Source organism: Lepisosteus oculatus, chromosome 2, assembly GCF_040954835.1.
Source record: "Lepisosteus oculatus isolate fLepOcu1 chromosome 2, fLepOcu1.hap2, whole genome shotgun sequence".
NCBI lineage: Eukaryota > Metazoa > Chordata > Actinopteri > Semionotiformes > Lepisosteidae > Lepisosteus > Lepisosteus oculatus.
The window spans coordinates 22,325,512-22,347,552 of record NC_090697.1 but is presented as its reverse complement, the minus strand read 5'-3'; the positions used below and the strand labels follow the sequence as shown (position 1 = coordinate 22,347,552).

Sequence of the window (22,041 nt, the reverse complement as noted above, 5' to 3'; positions counted from 1 at the left end):
TCCAAAGATCCCAGCGTGATATTTCTTGAAGGCAGCAAGGATATCAGTTTCAATGACATACAGAGTTAGGTGGGTATTTTCATAAGTGCCAATGAAAGGACAGATGTCTGTTGGGCAGCATTCCACTGGCATATCACTGAGCTTTCAGAAGAGCACATGACGCTGCTCTGAGTGAGCAGGGCATTCCTGTGTGGGTATCAAGCTACATAAACATGTCGAATAGGTCGCTCTGCTGCCTACAGGTACTTGTGCGGTATATCTTGTTCCAAGTGATGGGGAGTTGTAAGAATCCCGCCTTAGCACCGGCACAGTTATTGTCCAGAAACTCTCACCCGTTGCTTTCTGCCGCTATCGGAAGCTGGAATTAAATTAGTGTTCAAAACTCTTTGCAGGTGTTAGTTGTGTTTTGCTATTTTTGTGGAAAGAGCAAGGCGTGTCTGTGAAAACATAAAGCTTGTGTACTTGCTTTTTGGAGATGCTGTTTGCTAACCTAGCTGAAGAGGATAGTCATCACATAAAGCTTTTAATTGTACTTAGTTAGTAGGCAAGGATGGTTAGATGAAATACAGTCTTATTCTTATGGGTGAAGGTGCATGAGTTACTATGTTCAGTGTTTCACTGGTAAAAACACATTACATTTAGTGTATTCCCATGCAATTCTCAGTTTTATATTTGGAATTCATCGGTTGTTTAGTCCTATCATGAACTGGTTTGGAGTGAAATGTTGTGTGATGTCTCGCTGTAAGGATTTGCTACCGCCATTGTTTTGTATCTAATTTCATGTTTCAACAGCTTTTAGTTGTTTAACTTTGTTTGTGATGTTAGTGCTTTATGCCAATCTGATCTATTGTTGCTTTTTATGAGATCTCAAAAACTTATTATCCAGTTATACAAATTATGACATACTGTATCAGAGCCACAGGTGAAGAATTATATGCACTAGCATATAGTTTTCATAATTTTCCTTCAAGGTTTACAGTAAAGTTCCTAATCATGGAACATAGTTTAGTCTACTTTCTGGGAAATATAGCATAAAAAACTATTGGTCTTAAATCACTTTACAGCAGTAAAAAAAAGGTCTTGAAGAAAGACTTTCAGAAAGCTGCCAGGTCTTGAAAAACACATCAGGTACCTCATCTTCAGTCAAATTGTTAGTCACATTGTCTTGAAACACTCCTAAAATAACTAGTACATTTCTTTCAAAGAAAGCCCTAAAATAAATAAAAATGACATATAAGTTCAAAAGGATCTCTGTCATCAATGTCAAGTTGTCATTTGGTCTTTAGGTTTCCATAGCTCTTTGTGAATTCTAATTACAGCTCTCATCTGTAGCAGCAGACCAGACATTTTTGTTTTATTCTTTTTAAATGTTTCATGATTCACACCAAGTTTAAAAAATAAATGTCATAATGGATGTTTAGGTAAACGTTTACAAAGTTCCTCTAAATTAATCTCTTGCTAAAAAACTTAAATCCCAGTAAATCTTTAAAATTATGTATTACTAATTTATTTTTTATATCACCCTTTAAGAAAAAAAACATTCCTATTCATTTATTTAATGATATTACTTGCTGTTCACTTCATACTATAGATCTCCCTTATAAAATAGGGCTCCCTTATAAAATAGTTGAGATTTTGCTGGTTTCAAAGGTTTGATCCTCCAGAGTCTATCAACGATTGTGTTTTCCTGCAGATCACTGAGGACTTTTTCTGCAGTTTATGATTTAGGCACACATTGTTGGTAAATGTGGCATATCCGAGATTAATATAATAAAACCTGCCTATGTGTTTGGATCCTGTGTTTTGGTAGATCCTATATACATGTTGGAATTAAGCTTTAGAAATATTTTTACTGGATTAAGGGTATAATGTTAGTATTACCCTTTTAAAGTGTAATTTAAAAATGATGATGGGTGTGAACCATAGTAATGTTTTAGTAGGTTATTAGTAATAAATCTCAGGTTTGCCGTCCTTGTTCATAAAAACAAATGTTGGCATTTGTGTTGTTTGTTGGCTTTAATGAGGTTTAGTGTCACTCTGCTGTCTGTCCAGCATTCTGGTAACAGTAAATGAACTCCCTCCTGGCCAGCTACCACTGACTCTCATAATTTGCCACCATGAGACCTTGGATCCCTACTATGAGTTGTACCCAGAGATTGAGAGTTTTGTGGTTTGCTCTCCTCCAGGCCCAATGGTTGCCGTGTTCATTCTGCTGCATTGTGTGGATGGATAAATGTGTTTTTGAAGGTTTTTTCCCCAAGTGCTCTGGCTCTCTCCCAGCTTCCACCTGACCTGCTGTCTGGTAATTGGTAATGGTTATCTCTGCACATGTCCATTGCAGTGGATTATTGTGCATAGAATTAAATCCTTTTCTGCTTAAACATTTTATTTAATTTTCCAAAAACTATTGCTGGGGTGGCATGAACCTTTTTACTGTCAGTGGATCTAGTGGTTGTGAAAAATACCTTGAAATATTGAATATCCCAGACCACATTCAGGCTGTAGCAGAGAATGCACTGAACAGAGATCTCACTGTACTGTCAGTACAAAATTCTATGGAGAGTGATTCTGAGGTTTTCATATATATTTTATTTAATAGAATGGAAGGTTTGAAACATTTTGTCTTGTCTGTAATGACATTGTAATTCCTAAAATCAAGACGACAATTGTTCTCAGATTTTTATAGAATTGGCTGTTGTTCAGTAAGCTTTGTGTCTAATATTAATAGAATTGGCATTTGTAAGGCAAGTCTTTGTGCAGTACAGAATTAATGAGTTTTTCTTACACATATTTTGAAACCCCTGCATGATGCACATCAGTGAGAAACTGCAGTGGGGTTATCTGCAACAGAACATGTTTGGCCCATTTTATAGGCAAAGAACTAGTCAAGCTGTGATAATCTGTGCAAATGAACTTTTATCTATTTCACTTTCAGATCAGTGATGCTTAGTTTTTGCCGTTTGATTCTACAGAATAAACCCTCCATCCATCTGCTGTTTTGAATCAGTAAATCTCTCCTAAAAATAGCACTTCATGATTACAGAGGGTCAGAGTGGGGGCTTTCTACTTTATCTACCTATCCTTTAATTTTATTTCTATTTTGTTTTTATAAATCAGTAGTCCTGACAGTGTATTGAAGGATCTTGTAGTTGTTCCATTTCTGACTTTAATAAAACACATATTCAGTCTTCTCTATTTACAGTATTGTGGGTATTCATGCTACAACCTTTATCATGATTCAGCCTTCAGTACGTTCAGTTTACCCTCAATAAATGTCCTAGATGTGGATTAAAAAAATCTTTCAATCACTTTTATGGTAATATAGTGCCTTTCAATCAGAGCTTTCTAAAAGCTTTTATTGTAATATAGTGCCTTTCGATCAGAGCTTTCTAAAAAGCACTTTACATGCATTTTGCTAAAGAAGAACAATGTGCAGAATACAATAATACAAAAATTATTACATTGAAAAATAATCAAGTTAGGAATTGAAGGCCATCAAGAGGCAAGATTTAAAAACATCAGTAGAGGGTGTGTTTTTAATACGGTCAGGAAATGTGTTCCGAAGACAGGAGTCTGCAGCCGAAAAGACTGTCCCTCAGTGTGCAACGTGAAGCCCTTGGAATGTTGAGGAGCCTGGAATCAATGGAATGAACTGAGCAAACCGGGATCTGTGGGAACAGTAACTCTTGAAAGTACACAGGAAACAGGCTGTGTAGTGCCTTGAATTTTAGAGTCAGCCCTCTAAGAAACTGGTAGCCAGGTCAGGTTTCTTGGAACAGGAGAATGTGGTCGAACTCTTTAAGACAGGTTCAGCACTCGATCAGCACAATTCTGGACACACTGTAGTTTCTGAAGTCATTTTGTGGATGATCCACTTGGCAAAGCATTGCAGTAGTCTGTTCTTGAGGAGAGGAAAGCATGAACTCATTACCCTATAAGTTTCCTCCAGTCATGATTTATTATTTGACATAATCAACGCAAAGATTTTTGTTTGATATAAATTAATGGTAGATGGGTACATGCCACTGGTTTTTTAATTGTGGAGTCCAAAATCTCTTTTATTTTAACAATGGCTCAACGATATTTTTTTGAAACATTTGAAATTATATGATTACTTGATATGCTGAAAGATCAGGTTTTAATCATGTGAAACCATTAAAGCTGCACACACCTCATCTTATCTTAGTCTTACAAATAATGTAAGGACATAATTCATGGAAAGACAAACTGAATAACTTTTAATGAACATTAACTGAACATTTTAACATATTGCACAATGAACATTTATGATAAATGTAGAACTTTGAATATTTATCAAATGCAAACTAAATCTAAATGTCTCACATCTTACACATTTTTAATATAAATTATGCTAGAAATAAAAATATACATCTTATGAAAAAAGATCACAGTTTTAAATTGTTTTACAGTAAAAGGCAAGTTGACATTGCCTGAATTACTAACGGAAATAGAAAATAATGTTTCACATCCATTATATTTACGTCCATCCGTTACGTTTGGGTGCAGAAACTGTTTTCCGACAGAGTTTATATCTGACTTCTCTTTGTTCAGTATCCTGTTTGCTGAAGCCAAAATATGACCAAATGATTGAAACTGCATCTTTTTAAGACACCAGCTCGTCTTCATTTGTACTTGAGTCATCCCTGCCTGACTGAGGCTCAGCAGAAGAGCTCAGCTTCAGCTTGAATGAAGATTGGACGAGGCAGAAGGATGTGACTGGATATGACGACTGGGTGTTGTAGTTTTCTAAGTGGACCGTTCATGAAAGCCCACCGTGGGGAAAGCTTTGACCGAACATACCGACATAAGCAAAATTTGGTTGGTGAATGAATATCGCCCAGCCCTAGGTACAGCTCACCAGGTGATTGGTTCAATTGGTGATCAAGAGCATGTTGGTTTACTGCAGTCCAAAGACGTACTGGTTAGTTAATTGGTTTCTGGTGTGTATGTGTGTTTGGGTCAGTGTGTGCCCTGTGATGGAGTGGCGTCCTGTCCAGAGTTTATCCTGCCCTGCACCCATTGCGTGACCCCGAACTGGATGAAAAACAGTATTTAAAAAAAGGTTGAAAAGCAGTAGATGTACAGTAGTACTGGCAACCCACTGTACTGGCAACCCACTGAAGCTAAGCAGGTATGAGCCTGGTCAGTACCTGGATGGGAGAACTCCTGGGAAAAACTAAGGTTGCTGCTGGAAGAGGTGTTAGTGGGGCCAGCAGGGGGTGCTCACCCTGTGGTCCATGTGGGTCCTGTGGGTCCTAATGCCCCAGTATAGTAATGGGGACACTATACTGTAAAAAGGCGCCGTCTATCAGATGAGACCTGACTCTCTGTGGTCATTAAAAATCCCAGGGCGTTTCTCGAAAAGAGGAGGGGTGTAACCCTGGCGTCCTGGCCAAATTTCCCATTGGCCCTTACCAATCATGGCCTCCTAATAATCCCCCTCTATGAATTGGCTTCATGACTCTGCTCTCCTCCCCACTGATAGCTGATGTGTGGTGAGCGTTCTGGTGCACTATGGCTGCCGTCGCATCATCCAGGTGGAAGCTGTACATTGGTGGTGGTGGAGGGAATCCCCATTACCTGTAAAGTGCTTTGAGTGGAGTGTCCAGAAAAGCGCTATATAAGTGTAATACTACTAATAATAATTATTATTGATTATTATTATTAGTAGTAGCCCTCAAGGACTTGAGCAGTGGGTCCCTTTTCTAAGACCTATACTGGACTTATCAGTCCTCTCTTGTTATTCCCGAAGGAAGTGGTACCCTCATACCTGGCTACCTCTCCTATCTTGTCGGACGGAGCTGCGCTGATGGAAGCACAGCTGGGAAGTGTCTCAGCCAGGGGTTCGGAACTGGGATGTCCCGGTCAGACTGGGACCTCCTCCACAGCCGCTCAGTCTGGAGCCGAAAACCCAAACTGCTCTGTGAAGAAAAGACGGAAAAGACGTCGAAAGTCCCGGGTGGACAGTGTCAAGAGAGAGGACAGTGGAGATTATTCTGAAGATGAAGATATGTTCCCTATTGACATGAGCTCCGATGATGAGACTGAGCTGGCTGACAGCACCAGGTAAGCTGGAAAACAGTTATAGTTTCGATATTAAGAGCATAAAGTAATATCTGCATAGGACTTCTGCTTCATTGGGTAGGGAAAGAGCATTTCAATATCTGTATACATTATAAGGACTGATCTATACAGTGAATAAATTGTTTTTAGACATATTTTAAACAGGAAACCTATGTAAAAAATCCTGTTCATCCTTACACATACTTCTCTTCCAGCTGTTTCAGATTGTTGAATCACTAAATATAGTATACACAACAGCGAATACTTCACAACACAATGTTTATACTGTATTTGTTTGACAACAAAACTGAAAAAGTGGCCATAAGTGCTTTTAAGTGTATAAATGCTGACATTGTACAGTATACTTAAAGCGCCAACTGGAACAGTTCCACAAACTTGATTTTTGAAATCCTAAAAGGGCGTGTGTTTTCGTTTGGTGAAAGTGACATAACCGAGGCTCTGCTTCGGTTTAAAATCTCTGAATTCAGAAGTTTAATCTTTTAAACCTTTGATGACTTCCTGTGGTTTAATTCTGTTTTTTTTTTCAGGATGGCATCACGTGAAATCTACAGTGATGAGGTACCGATGGGAAAGCCCATTGGCAACAACTTGAAGCAAAGCATTATGTACGCGTGTTCAGATGGAGAATGGTCACCTGTTCAAAGGTAAATGGAAAGAAGAAAGCTTTAATTCTGATTAGGTTCAGCACTAGATTTTCAGATGAAAAATCTTTCAAAAACATTTTTCTTGTGGAATCCTAAATTTTAAATTTATTAAACCACAGACCATGTTACCACCAAGCTAAATGTATCATTTGTTTACCGAGCCAATCCTTTACGTTTGAATCTAGACTCCTTTTGATGCATATTGTAAAATAAGAAAAGTTGGACACATTTTGTGTGAATTATTCCAAATTGTTCCTGTTCATAAATTGACTTTCATATGTTTTAGAAAGCTGGCATATACATACAGTATGCATTGGAGTCAAAGCTAACTGTATCAGATAGTGTTGACATTCTGACATGAAATGTGAACTACAGTTAGTCTCACACATCATTAATCTAAACTACATGAACATTGCAAGTCTCTTGTATTTGTACTATGTGAATCCTCTCAGTAGCTAAAATTTAAAATATTAGCTTGTGGTCATATCCCTGAAGTACAAGTGTGATAACTTTAATGCAGCTTAGTGCTTTGAAACTCACTGAAGTGGTGAACATACAGTAGATCAACATACAGTAGCTTCACATACCGTCACATTGTCTCCTTGTGGCCTCATAATGCTTATTTTACTTTCTGCGCCTTCACCGTCCTTTACTGCCCAATAAATGTGCTTTTGGCAGACCAGATGTCTTAAAACAGGCCAAGTGGAATATAGTTTTTTATATAAAGAATCATTGTACTGTCAAAATAGAAAACAAAAGACAGAACACTCACAACATGAAATAAAAAGTTGACATGTAACTTTTTTCTTCCAATGTGCTGTCACACTATAGCCCGACGATAGGGCACAAAGGCCTGTTCTACACTCTACCAATCCCTGCAAGCAGTGGCTTGTCTGTCTCTTGCCCACAGCAATCTTCTCTCTTCCAGCCTTCAGACAGGTATAAGACTGATTCATCTTATTGTCCCATTCCATGCCCTCTCCTAATTCAGTTGTTATACTACTACTAACAAATTTTAAACTACGGATAAATTAATTGGTGGTTCATCACACAGTTTTGTAAAAATGGTAATTTAATGTTGTTGTTTTTTACCCATTAAGTAACTGTTTAAGAAAACTGAGGTGTATATTTCAAAGAGAAACTTAATATTTTTCCAGTTCCCTTCATACAAATCCCTGTTTGAACTATCTATGATGGTCACAAGTCCTTCCTCAAATCCTTCCATAGTAACCTGACATGCACTATAGGTACAGTTCGAATATAATTATTCTCCCATTAAAACACCCCGTGTATAACGGCCATCCTTCTGGCTTTCATTACAGGTTGCACTTTAACTCACAACTGGACTTATATTTTGTTGCAGGAAACATTTTAACTGCTTGTGAACGACTTAAAAAAGTTACAGATTTCAAGTTATAAAACTCTAAAACAGTGGGAGACTACAGGTTACCCATAGAGTTCATGATGGTGTTATTAGGGAAGCTGTTAGTTTAAGTGTTCAATTAAATGGCAGGGAGCTGACAACACTAATGAAAGTCTCCCAGTAGTTTGTTTATTGAAATCGTCGTGTCCCTAGATTGTGAATGAACCATTTCTGAATTTAAAAAAACTATTTTTTTGTTCCCCGTTAGGCTGAAGCAAGCTACAAATACCCATTGGAATAAAACGAATCTATTAGTCTTACATAAAACAGACAGGAGGTGGTTTTGAACTACTGTATATAGGTCACATAAAATTAGAGCAAATAATGTTATAGAGTAAAACCTCGATATTCATAAGTTGTCCATTCATGCAAAATTATCAGTGACCACTTTTGTGGCATTCACAGAACGAAATCACATCTTGTTTGCTGTGCAGCAGGAGCCTAAATGCGGTCATGCATTTTGCATATCTTCATCTAGCGGATCTACTTCACCTTCATCTCTCAGTGAAGACATACTGTAGCTTGGTTAACAAAGAGTTAACATGTTTATGTAGAAGTGCATCATGGGCTGTGGATGAGTTACTCAGTTTCTATCAGGAGAGCGTTAGATGTACAGTATGTTATGTGTAAACTTGTCAGAATAATGCCTGTGTGTGCTGTGCAATAAAAGAAATGTTAAATAACAAAAGCTCCTTGGTCTCCTGAGATATGAAAGTCTCAGTTCTTGCAAGTCTTGTGGAAAAACTGCAGGAGAGAGAGAGAGTTGAGTGAGCACCCTTAATTTATATTCTTGTCTGTTATTACTTTATTGCTTTAATAAACTTCATTACAGTATAGTGGTACCACATTTACTGTACAATAATAACAAAAAACAAGATCTAAATAGTAAAGAAAATGCACTCTGCTTAGAATGAAAAAAAGAACTATAATATAGGTAAGCCATAATATTATAACAGCAATTTAATTTTTCTGTTTAACAATGAATTAATCAATCAAATAAATTATTTGTTTTAAGTTAATGATCTTCATTATATATACTGACTACCAATAAATAATAACACAAGTTCTGAAGTAGTTAAGAGTTGTCATAAAAATATGAATATGAAAATGCAAGTCACGGAATGATAACCTGTTTTTCCAGTAAGGTTTTAAGTCCCACATTCGCAAGATCGCAATTTGCAGAGACTTCGAAGTAACTAACACCCAAGAAAATTAAGGTTTTATTGTATTTTATGAAACCTGATATACAAACTGGAATTTGCTATCCATTTTCTCTCTGCTTCACCAAATACAGGGTCCCGGGGGAGGGGAGGATATGCCCTGGACAGGATGCCAGTCCATCACAGGGGCACACACAGACACAGACAGGCACACTCTCACACCAGGGCTAGTTTTCCAAGAAACATATTAACTTACAACTGTTTTTGGACTGTGGGAATAAACTGGAGCACCTGAACAAAATCCGCACAAATACAGGGAGAATATACAAACTCTATAGATAGCAACCCAGATGTGGAATCAAACCCAGGATCCCAGAACTGAGAGGCAGCAGTGCTAATGTCTATACTGCCCTGGATTCTACTAATAAAGCCAATATTCTTTTCAATGTCCCATGTTTGGTTTAGGAATTAATATTATATCCCCTGTGTTAAATTAAACATAAAATGACAGCTCTGATCTTTTTAACCACCTTAATTGTTAATTAAGTGGAACAGTGTCAGGTACATCGTGTTCCCATTACTGCGTACCTGACAGTGTTTTTTTTTCTCATCTCTAGCCCAGGAGGATCAAGGCCTTCAACACCGAAGAGCGACTCTGAGCTGGTCACTAAAGTCTCTGACAAAGCTAAGCAGGACAACCCACAAATGCTGTGGGCCTGGGGGGAGCTACCACAGGCTGCAAAGGTACAGAAGTTTTCTGCTTCAGGAATGTTTATCTCCCTTTTTTAATTTGATATTATAGTACAGTATATGTAAAGTCACATAAGAGATTTGCTGCAGAACAAATGAGCTTTTTTCAGTGATGTCTTCCTTTTGGCCAGGCTTATTTTTACATTTTAAAATTTAATTGCTCTTTTGTGTGTAGTTGCCATGGTACATGAATAATCAATAGATTTACACAGTGTTAATGAAGATGCTTTTGTGTAAAAAAAGTGTGAGCAAAGTTATTAGTTTGGGGGCTTTTGGATTATGGAATTATTTCGAGAATATAGGAAGGATCTCATCCAGCCGTTTCTTATATTGGGTAGTTTGTTCCACACAACCTTGTTACCCATAACCCTTTGGATAACATGCAAAATCTGTCCTTGTCTAACTAAATATCATCTGCCATGTGTTTTCTGTCTTGAATCTTATCTAAATTTGAATTTAATTTGCTGCTAATACAGTGCTAATGTTCTCCTTTGCTTATCCTACTAATTTAGTAATACCTACAAACACGACTAGTTCACTAGCTATTCTAGAATCTAGATCAATTACAGTATATAAATTAGGAAGAGCAATGATTCTAGAACAGGTCCCTGCAGAACTCCACTGATTAAATCACCCAGTTTAGTATTTGAATATCCTTTATCTGTACCCTCTGTTTTATGTTTATTAACCAATTGTAATCTTTCCCCAAATGCTTATTGCAATCTTAGAATTAATCATTTATGAGGAACTTTATCAAAAGGCATCTGAAAATCTGATGCCCTATATTTGTCCATTACTGTTGTTGCTTTTATTCAAAGAACCATAAGATGTTGGTTAGGCAAGACCTACTTTCTTAGAATTTTTATTTCTGTATCAGTGAGCCTCTGGTTAAGTTCTTATTGTTTTCATAAATCTACTTGAAATCAATGCTTCTTTTTATACAGTTTTTTTTTAAAGGCATACATATGTTTTCTTTCACTTCTTTTGTATTATTGCAGCCTTCATTTCTGTCGCAGTCTGAGCAGTCCGTTCTGGTAAACATCCCAGTTTCGGAAAGCACCCATTTCAGGGTGATTTCTGGCGACTCCCCCACCGAGGCTCACGAAGACTGCCCCCCCTCACCTCTCCCGCTGGAGGCAGCCGCCTCCGAGAGCGAGGCTGCGGCCGAGGCGGAGATGGAGGCCGGCGTCAGGCGGGCAGTGGAAACTCCCCGGCCGCTGGCCGAGAGCGAGGAGCCCTGCCCCCCCGCAGGGCAGCCCCGGCCAGCCAGTAAAACCGACTCCCCCTCCAAGAGGAAAGGTACGGAAAACACAGCGTGCCTCCAGATCTGTCTGCAGAAGCTTCTTTTAAGAAGATCTTTAAAGTGATCTGTCCTGTCATTATTGAAACGGACAGCTTTATGTGCATGATATAGCCCAATTACAACGTCATCTCGGGAACTCTCAGAAACAAAAAGAACGAACTGCAGGAGCTCTCTGGGCTCTGGGATTGAAAAGCATGTTAATGTGTTTTCTACTTAAGTGAAAATGGAAGAACATCATGTCTCTTAGAGAATGAAACCCAGCTTATATTATATTATTTTTCTTCTTTAAGTGATCCTAAAATGTAGTTTTTGTTCCTTGAGAGTGCTACAGCTCTTTCCAAAGTTCCAAATGGCAGTTCTATTTATCCAGTGTATCTGTCTATTGTTATTGATCATTACTGATGTTTTTTTTTTTAGATAAGAGAAGTCGGCATCTCGGAGCTGACGGTGTTTACTTGGATGACATTACAGAGTTGGAACCTGAAGTGGCAGCTCTGTACTTCCCCAAGAGGTAAGTACTGTAACCATGTTGAGTAGGTGTAATATACAGAAAATGTCTGGTCAAGCATTGCATAGCAAGAACAATTATTTTTAACCTATTCTGATTAGTTATAATTTCTGTTAACAAAGTAGATGGATTTGGGGACCATCAAAATTGTCATTCCATTTTGGCAAATTCTGATTGAACGTTCCAAGTCAAGAAAATCATAATTCCAAACATTTCCAAAAACTCTCAGACTGATTATAGGATTGAATTTCTTAATAGTAGAAGGCTTTTGCAAAAAAAAATGTAGCTTAATATTTTCTGGGGTAATGCAATAATTTCTTTTGCATGCAACCAGTAAGTCTTAAGGTGTTCAGTCCAGTCCAGTTAAATTTGCAAATAGAGTACCTGAAGAATTGACACTAAGAAACTACATGTTCTGAAGTCTGTTGCTAATTTTTTTTAAGAACTTTATAACAATGCTTCGTTGTTGCTTCTTGCAGCGATGCCAGTGGGCCTGGTAGGAGCAGCTCAGAGAATGGAGCCAGATCTGCCAACCAGTCCCCACAGTCTGTGGGCAGTTCAGGGATGGATAGCGGAGTGGACAGCTTCTCTGATCAAATAGGCGATCTGCCCTCCATTGCCATCTCCCTCTGTGGAGGGCTGACTGATAACAAGGAGATAACAAAGGGTACAAGACTGTGTAGTGTTTCCTCAGCTCCAGCTGCTGTATGAAGGAATTAAGTATGTTAGTAGGCTGATGTTCAATTTTGTTTTTAAGTTTGTTGTGACAGAGGAAGTCACTTTGACAGCTTAGTATTCTTTCTACTGAATAGTCTTCTATAGGAGTATGTATTTTATTATCAAATACTAATAAGACTTGCATGTGTATCTTTTTAAAAATCCTGATATTCTTTAATTATGTTTTTTGAAAGGTTCATAGGATCCTGGTTGTAAATTCAATCACATACAGTAGGGTTGTGTGTCTGTATGATTCGTTGTACATTTTTTTATAATGTTCCCTTTTAGAAACTAAAATTCATAGTTATGGTTAAAATACAAACTGTAATAAACATGTCAAATAAACTGTTTTACAGCATTCCGATGGCAGAGGATTGTATATACACTAATTTAAGTACTTGGGTTTTTGGACTTTTCATTGTAGAACAATTTCAAGAAAAAGAAGTATCTTACCAACAGTTTGCTGACAATCCAGCTATCATTGATGATCCACACCTCGTAGTGAAGATTGGAAACAAGTAAGTGAGAACATCCAAAGAGTCTTCAAGTTTTTAATTCTCAAATCTTTCATTAAATATATACAGTATGAGCAATTAAATTATATCATATTCAAGTAACTTGCTACAATTCAAATCAATGACTAAAACGTGGTATATGCACATATAACGCCACAGTGCACAAATGATCTAAACTTTATGCTCTCTGTCTATGAACAAATTTAAAACTTACATATATTAGTAATGTATAGCTTTTATGGTGGTGCTGATGTCTAGCTGATCATGGCCTGCTGTGGACCATAGCGAAAAATGCTTAATGTATTAATTAAGTACTAATTAAACAGAGAATACTTGCAATTCTTTTAGGTATTACAACTGGACTACAGCGGCTCCAATTATGCTGGCAATGCAGGCTTTCCAGAAACCACTGCCGAAGGTGAGCCAACATGAATCAAAGAACTGCAAAATAGTATGTTGTACAGTATATTGACTCTCGTTACTTTTTGTCAGTCTTTCGCTGTGAAAGTAACTTAGAAAGACCAGCAATGTTTCTTTGTTGTGTGATCACACTGTTATCTGTCCTTTTAATAACCCCCTCTCTGTTTTGTGTTGACTAATTCTGTGGTTAGATTCTTTTTGGAAACTATGGGCCCATTCTGTTGTGGTATGAGCAGTTATGCATTCTGTTGCAAAATAATGGTGTCAGTGAGGGAGACTCGGTTTCCCTCATTGGAAACAAATGGGAATATTTTAAAATACTACCTTTTCAACAAGATATAATCTGTGGTGTTACCACCTATAGAATTAAGTATAAGTAAAAACAATTAATAAGTAGAGGGGAGGAAAAAACGTAATCAACATTAGTTTTCTGAAAGTAACTATATTGATCCTGCAAAGGTAAAATTAGTTTGTTGAATCTTGATGTTGTACTTCAATTTATGTAGGTATGACATCAAGTATGTGCATTTTCTCAAAATTTGACTATACCCTGAAAGATAAAGTAAACTCATTTTTCCCCTTCTGTTTTCTCTGTTTTTTTTTTCTTCCATTTTTTCTTTAAATGTGGCCCAAGAATTCATGCTTTAGTTATGTCTCATCTGCTTTGGACTTCCTCTCATTCTGTTTCCCCAAGATCTTTGGGGCAAGCCCTGTATGTTTAACCTTTTTATTTTGCTGCTCTGTATCTAAATGTGGCCTTTTCCAGAAGTGTTTTTTAGTTTTTCTTTCTCATTGTGTTTTGAGTTCCGTTAGTTATTTTGTTCATTTGCTCTAGACTGCTGTGGAGAACATCATGAAGGAAAAGATGCCAAAGAAAGGTGGAAGGTGGTGGTTCTCTTGGCGTGGGAGGAACAGCAGTGTCAAAGTGGTACGACCCTGAGCCGCGCACAGCCCACACAGACAGCTGTCCGAAGAGAGCCGGAACTTGGCACTCTTCAAGCATGAACTCCCAAGTGTTTCTGAAACGTCCCATTGTTACAAACATACTGTACTCGATCCTTGTAGTGCAAACTGAAAGAGGCCTGGCAAACATTAAGTGTTTCAATACGGTATAAAATATTTTTGTTCAGTTAGGTTCTATTAGTATCGTATAAATAATACCTTGTGTAATTCTGACACAACACAAAAATAGTGTGGATGAAGCACAGAGTTCCTGTGGTTTGCAGTACACATAGATCATTCGTAACTGGCAGAATTACACTTGTAAAACCAATCAGTGCTCTGTAAATGAAGCTAAGATGCAGTCCTATTATTATTATTATGATAAGCTTTTCTCATTTAAATATAAAGAGGATGGGCATTTTAAAAGACTGTAATAAAAATATTTAAAGATCAGCTGCTCATTCCCCCTTTTAGACTGTGTATTTTAATAAAATATACTTTATTTTAATAGGAATCCAATTCAGAACAAGGAGCAAATCTGAAAGGAGAAGAGGCTGGAAAAATGGCTTCTGTCAGCAGGTACTACTAAACATTTACAAGTGAAGTCTTCATTTCAGATGCTATTTTTTGAACAAATTAATTCAAATTAGCTTTAATTTGCATAACAAGGGTCTTATCATAGTAAAGGTACAGTCATGCTTGAAAGTTTGTGAATCCATTGCATAATGTGAGATTTTTTGTTTTTTTAACCACAAAATGCATATTTAATCAGAATTTCTCACTTCCAAATTGAAATAAAGTATAATTATTCACCACTTTGAGTGTTGTGAAAGAAAATGTCCATGCAGCAAAATAATACCCACAGTATACAGAAATTGTGGAGGTACAAAAATAAGTGAACCCTTAGTTCTATGACTTGCATCAGGGTAGAGCAGGATCAGGTGGGTCGATGACAGAGTGTTAACCAATTAACTGAGATAACCAATGAAATTGAAGATCTGAAATACTATGTTAGGGGGGAGCAAACATAAATAATTGCAATAATGCAGGTCAGTTACTCTTCCTACAAGTCTAGCATCATGCCTCGAACTAAGGAAACATCGGCAGAACTGAGGAAAAAAGTAGTGGATGCTCATCAACCTGGACAAGGTTATAAAGCCATTTCAAAAAGATTTGGGCTCCCTAAATCCACTGTTAGGCAAACAGTATACAAGTGGAGGGCATTTAAAACAATGGCAACCCTGCCAAGAAGTGCACGTCCTCCTAAAATTTCACCCAGGGCCACAAGGAGAATAATAAAAGAGGTAAAAGGTAATCCTAAAACAACATCCAGAGATCTACAAACCTCCCCAGCTGCCTCTCTGGAGTAGTAGTGCAATAAGAATGAATCAACAATAAGAAGAACCCTGAACAGAAAGGCCATCTATGCAAGGGTCGCCAGTAAGAAGCCTCTTCTGTCAAAAAAGAACTAAGCCACCCATCTGAAGCTTGCCAGAGACCACCTGGACAAGCCTGAAGAGTTCTGGAAGTGGACAGATGAGTCCAAAATTGAACTATCTGGGCACAACAAGAGGGTCCCTGTTTGGCGAAGAGCCAACACAGCCTACCACCAACATAAACCTTATTCCCACTGTCAAGCACGGTGGTGGGAGTGTCCTTGTAAGGGGCTGTTTTTCTTACTCTGGCCCTGTGCAACTTGACATCATTGAGGAAGGGAATCAGGAATTCTGAGAAATATCAAGGGCTTCTTGAGAAGAATGTCAAGCCATCCGTTCGAAAACTCAAGCTGGGCACAAAGTGGATGTTTCAACAAGACAACGATCTTCAAGTAAGTCCACTAAAGAATGGCTTAGGAAGAAGAGGTTCCATGTCCTGGAATGGCCAAGCCAAAGCCCTGACCTGAATCCTATTGAAATGCTGTGGCAGGACCTGAAGAGGGCTGTTCATGCAAGACATCATTTTGCATGACATGGAGGAAAAATCCCTCCAGCAAGATGTCGGAGAATGATGATTGGTTATAGGAGGTCTGTGTGAAGTAAGTGCTGCTAAAGGAGGTGGCAGAAGTTATTGGCTGAAAAGGTTTCATTTACTTTTGCACACAAGAATATCTGGAGATTTGTTAAATATCACAGTCTAATAATCTATGAGTTCAAATCCCTTTTTATGTGTGGGAAGTCTTAATGAATATAGAGAATGAATATTCTAAATAAAGAGTTCAGGTTCATATAATATCTAAAATAATGACCACCTTGAAGGGCTCACAAGCTTCCAAGCATGACTGCATGGTGGAAGAAATACTGTAGTGAGATTCCTAACATGTATTTGAATCATGACGCACAGAAAGTATTCATCCCAGTCAGAAATGACCCTTGAAATTAATTGCCAAACAGAAGGCTTTCTAAGATGATGCCCTTATAGATGGTATTATCCTTTACAGTACTCTCTCCAAAGATCTTGAATGGCCTAGATTTGATTAGATTAGATATCTCAACGAAGACTAAGTGCCCACTTGGCTGGTGTTGTCGTTGTTATTGTTGCCTCAGCTAAGGCTTCTGTGTTGAATTTGTGATGCAGGCTGAAGGATGAATCCTCTTCTAGTGATGAGGACCACAGGACAGCTGAACAGAGCTCTGCTGCTACACAGCAGGATTCTGTATCGCTGTCATCCACGGGGGTTTCATACAAGAAGACTCTCAGGCTCACATCTGAACAGCTGGTGAGTGACCCAGTTGGCACAAAATTTCAGTATATCATCTTTCATTGAGTCTTTATATAATTATATCTCATGAGTGTGTTCTCATTAACTTTACCATAAATAGGATCAACAGGTTTTACTAAAAAAAACGTATTATACACACCGGAAGAAGGCTCCAGAGCCGAAGCGTTGTATTTCTTTTAAGCATGGAATAAACCCGTTACCTGTTCCTTATATACAGTACAGTATGTTGTGTCTGTATATACAGTATGTATGCCTGTATATTAGTTTTATTTTTAAAAAAGCAATCCGATTTTATCAAGAGGCAATGCAGTTTGATAGAACTGTTCTTTTTGATTACAAAAAATGATTCCACATTCCATGAAAAATGTAAACTCACACTGAAGTGCACATCACACAAATATTTAACCATTTATTCTGAAGCTATTGTACTTTTTATGTTGAAACCTGTACACAAAGAATCTTGTTTGACCCTTTTTGACACCTGGTGGAGACTTCAGGTTGTAGCGGCTGATGGGAATTTAGACCCCATGCTATGTTGTGAACAACAGTGGAAAAACCCCTCCTTACAGTCCCCACTGTTCAATACTGTAGGTCAGCCTCCAGCTGAAAGATGGACCCAATGATGTTGTCTTCAGTGTGACTACACAGTACCAGGGCACTTGTCGCTGTGAGGGAACCATATACCTGTGGAGCTGGGATGATAAAATAGTCATCTCTGACATTGATGGCACCATCACAAGGTTTGAGAGCTAAAAGCCTGAAGCTTTATCACTTGCACTTTAGTAACTCAGTTACTAAAACTCGGTTACACTTTTATATTATACAAAATCTGTAATTTGCATTTGATGCCTTTCCCTGTTTCTCACAATGTGTGAGGAGTAACCTATTCATTTTTTATTTGTATTTTCTTGTATCTTTTCTAACTGATCGCACTTTTGTCATGATATCATGCAAATTAAGTGAAGGAAGAGAGTCAATATTTATATTACCCAGATTTGGACAGAAGATCATTTAATTTCTGTTGATGTGCACAGAAGACATTTTATTAAAAGAATCTCGAGAGAAATCGGTCATCAGTGGAACACTGTGTTTGATATACCTTTTCTTAGATACTAATCCGTAGGTTTAGTGCTGCTACCCAAATTGTCTTTTGATTGTTTACTTACTGAAGACAAAGTTATGTACTGCACCCTGCTGGCCGAAATGTTTTATTGCAATGTATCGAGTAGTTTTACAGTATACACAACCAAAAGACTAATAATACAGAAGCATGTCAAATTTCCAAGAGTCAACAAAGTTTTTCACAATTTATTAGGGCCTAATTGCACTTGTATAATACAGTTTCTTAAAATAACTTTCAGTAAAGTCCTTATGACTGACACTTCATGAGGTGTCTAACTAGAGGTGTTTAAAACCTGCTAGTGTGCTGCTTTTGCTCACAGTTCTGCTCACAGTAAGTAGACGTACATACATGTATAGGAGACTTTATAGTTATACAAGCATGAGTGCTTCTGCTTACAAATGCTAGATACTGAAACTACTGTTTGTGATTAGTGCTTTAGAATAGTGGCCACTCTACTGACAACAGAAGTTATAATTTTTAAATTAAAGTTATAATCTTATAATTTTCTCCTGTAATAAAGTTTTCAATTTATTTTCAGGTCTGACACCCTGGGTCATATTTTACCCACCCTTGGCAAAGACTGGACTCATCAAGGCATTGCCAGGCTGTACCATAAAGTCAGCCAGTAAGTACAGAGGAAAAACCTCAGCTTGTCTCCTGGGAAGAGCAAGACAACCGATAGACTCACCTGCACTACATGAACTTCCTCTCAAGCACTGTGTACGATGTACCACGAAATACCCCACGGGTTTTGAATGGCTGCATCTGTACGAGGACACCTCTGCATTAACCACAGTTCAACTTCACCCGAAGCAGTCAGTCAGACCAAAGCATCCTGTTGACTCACTTTGCATGTTTAACATAAAGCTTGCATTCCCCAACCTTTTAAAAGATTTTTTTAAACCTTTTCAAAATTTTTAAAGGTTCATTGTCTTAGGGTATAGTGGATATAGGATATACTGCATTTTCTCAACAAAAGAAAAACTAGTCACCTCTTAGCTAAATACCAAAATGTGTATGTTACTTTTGAAATCTAATTCTGTTGTGTAATTAAGACAAAAAAAAGGTAGAAGGGTGGCATAGTGGTAAATGTCTTATGAGCATATCATATGGTTGTTTGCAGTGCCTTGTGATGTTTTCCAGAAATGGCTATAAATTCCTGTATTGCTCAGCCCGAGCAATTGGAATGGCGGGCATGACAAGGGGCTATCTGCACTGGGTGAATGAGAGGGGCACCATGCTGCCTCAGGGCCCTGTACTGTTGAGTCCAAGCAGCTTGTTCTCAGCTTTGCACAGGCAAGTATTTCATCTCCAGCAATACCCTTTGCACCCCACCCACCGAAACACCATAACCTGTCATTTTCCACTACAATACAATGGACACTGTCTTTCCAAACTGTGTGAGGACACAGTTTATACACCGTGTTTAATATTCCTGCCATGGTTGACAACATACAGTGGATTCTATCTACAGGAGTCAGAAGTCATTATTAAGACGATTAGCCTTGACACAAATATATGCAGCAAGCGCTGGCTAGTTTGTTATGCCTTAAAAAAAGATTGCAGTTATACTCTGTATAGTTTACTCTTTTCACAGTTTTCAGTGATGTAACTGTTTCTTTCTTAAAATCATTACAGGGAAGTGATTGAAAAGAAGCCAGAGAAGTTCAAAATAGAGTGTCTCACAGACATAAAAAACTTGTTTTATCCGAACACTCAGCCATTTTATGCCGCTTTTGGGAACAGAGCAACGGTAGGTACAGTAGGAGCCAACAGGACTTCTGGTGCTGGTCCCTAATTGTATTTTGAAGATAAGATTTTAGAATTCATTAATTTAAATGTTTTTAATATTTTTAATATTACATTACATTTAATATGGAACAAGTAATAGGTTTATTCCATGCTGAAAAGAGAAGAAAGAAAACAAAAAGTTTCTTTTCTTTTCTTCTTCGGGTGTAAGAAAGATAGGGCAGTCAGCAAAGATAATATAGCACGGGAAAACAAAGGCCAGGAGAGAGGAGAGGAGGCAGGAGCAGGGGGGAGGGAGAGTGGCCAATCTGCAATTTGCACCACTTGATTGGCCACTCTGCCTCTCCCCTCACCCGAAGAAGGCTCCACAGCCGAAACGTTGTGTTTTCTTTATTCTCTTTTCAGCATGGAATAAACCTATTACTTGTTCCTTTGCAGCTTCCGCATGCTGACGCAGCTACCCACCTGAACTACTTAAATTTAATATTACTTGCTGCTGTTTTGAAGTGTTTGTAACACACAATGTAGCATATTGCATTCTCAGAATTTTGAATTTGCCATTTTCCTAATACAGTATATCACTTAGAATCATGCCCATTGTTATGGGTAATAGTTATAATGAACCACTGAATACAAACAAAGGCTCTGTTTTGGAGGGATGCAATAAGGCAGGACACAGATGGAGCTATGCAGTGTTTATTAAGCTCAGGTTTGGTTTTATGTACTCAACAGAAAAATTGATCAACTATTTAATACACTTCAGAGATGTCAAGTGGATGTAAAGGATGTAAACGACATGCAATATTTTTAATGTCTGAGAAAGAAGGTTAGATTTCTATTATTTCTAAGTCAGTTTTTTTTGGGAGATCATTCTGAACATTTTGGTCCCATTCGTCCGATGACTAAAGAGTTTTAAAACTAAATTTCTGCATGACAAGTGATGGAATGAGTTGGGATTCTGTGTGTTGTTGTATTGATAATATCACATCGAAGTATGTACTGCATAGTGGTCACTGGCTATCAGGGCAGTAAGCCATGGTTTTAGTGTTTGTAAATGTACACATGTAATACACTGTATAGCTGACTGTGGAGAGTGTTTACAAATTCTCCAAATGGCCACATATTCCGCAGAGCAAAATACTTTGTTTTGCCAAATCAACAATATAAAAAGACTTTTATAATATCAGTGCTCTTAACATTATTGTTCATGACATATTTTTGTAGGATGTATACTCCTATAAGGAAGTGGGAGTTCCTCTAAACAGAATCTTTACAGTCAATCCCAAAGGTGAACTAATACAAGAGCATGCAAAGACCAACATCTCATCGTAAGTTCAATCCTTTTCTGTTCTTTCATCTTTTTGTCTCTGAAAAAGCTGCCTTAAACCTTAAATGATAGTGAATGTCATGGTACTTCAGATATACACGACCCTGTTTGGTAGAACTTGAGCATCTTGTCATCTTTGTCATTCTTTAGTCATGTTTTATCTCACCAAACATTGTATAAACATATGCTATGGACATACATTTGTATCTTTCCAAGTGTTTTAATTCATAATGATGTTATTTCTTTTGTTTTTAGTAATACTAAGAGTCATTATATAAAATTTAAAACATACTGTAGGTGTTAAAATCTTACATTTCAGTAATATTTGAAAACAAGTTACAAACTGTGAGATATTACAACCACAACAGATACTGTTGTACATTATTTGTCTAAGAACACTCTCAGTATTAATTTACCTCTTGATTTTTCTTATTAGAATCAAAATAAATCTTTATACACAGAAAAACCCAACACCTGAAGAAAGATCCACAACCAAAACGTGTTTTTTTTTCTTCTCTTTTCAGCATGGAATAAACCTTTACTTGTTCCAAAAAAAGACTGCTTTCAATTTCAGATTTTTTCTACATGCTAAATTCAAAATAGGTTGGTTTACATACATTTTCAAATGTAGTGCCT

General features: G+C 37.6%; 1 protein-coding gene across 6 annotated transcripts in view; it reads left to right on the top strand.

The window, feature by feature from the left end:
- Window positions 1-22,041, top strand: part of lpin1a (lipin 1a) — a 44,328-nt gene that overhangs the window by 17,777 nt on the left and 4,510 nt on the right. For 4 of the 6 annotated variants that reach the window (XM_069198740.1, XM_015351744.2, XM_069198754.1 and 1 more), the window contains exons 4-20: window positions 5,774-6,087; window positions 6,633-6,749; window positions 7,581-7,688; window positions 9,950-10,076; window positions 11,081-11,381; window positions 11,803-11,896; window positions 12,373-12,560; window positions 13,035-13,128; window positions 13,474-13,543; window positions 14,381-14,473; window positions 14,999-15,066; window positions 17,062-17,203; window positions 17,798-17,946; window positions 18,868-18,954; window positions 19,473-19,625; window positions 19,968-20,082; window positions 21,303-21,406. In XM_069198740.1, the coding sequence (XP_069054841.1) occupies window positions 5,774-6,087; window positions 6,633-6,749; window positions 7,581-7,688; window positions 9,950-10,076; window positions 11,081-11,381; window positions 11,803-11,896; window positions 12,373-12,560; window positions 13,035-13,128; window positions 13,474-13,543; window positions 14,381-14,473; window positions 14,999-15,066; window positions 17,062-17,203; window positions 17,798-17,946; window positions 18,868-18,954; window positions 19,473-19,625; window positions 19,968-20,082; window positions 21,303-21,406 (2,324 nt within the window). Of the gene's footprint in view, window positions 1-5,773; window positions 6,088-6,632; window positions 6,750-7,580; window positions 7,689-9,949; window positions 10,077-11,080; window positions 11,382-11,802; window positions 11,897-12,372; window positions 12,561-13,034; window positions 13,129-13,473; window positions 13,544-14,380; window positions 14,474-14,998; window positions 15,067-17,061; window positions 17,204-17,797; window positions 17,947-18,867; window positions 18,955-19,472; window positions 19,626-19,967; window positions 20,083-20,810; window positions 20,905-21,302; window positions 21,407-22,041 lie in introns of those variants that run through there. The other 2 variants (XR_001478905.2, XM_006626073.3) reach the window with 2 other exon arrangements.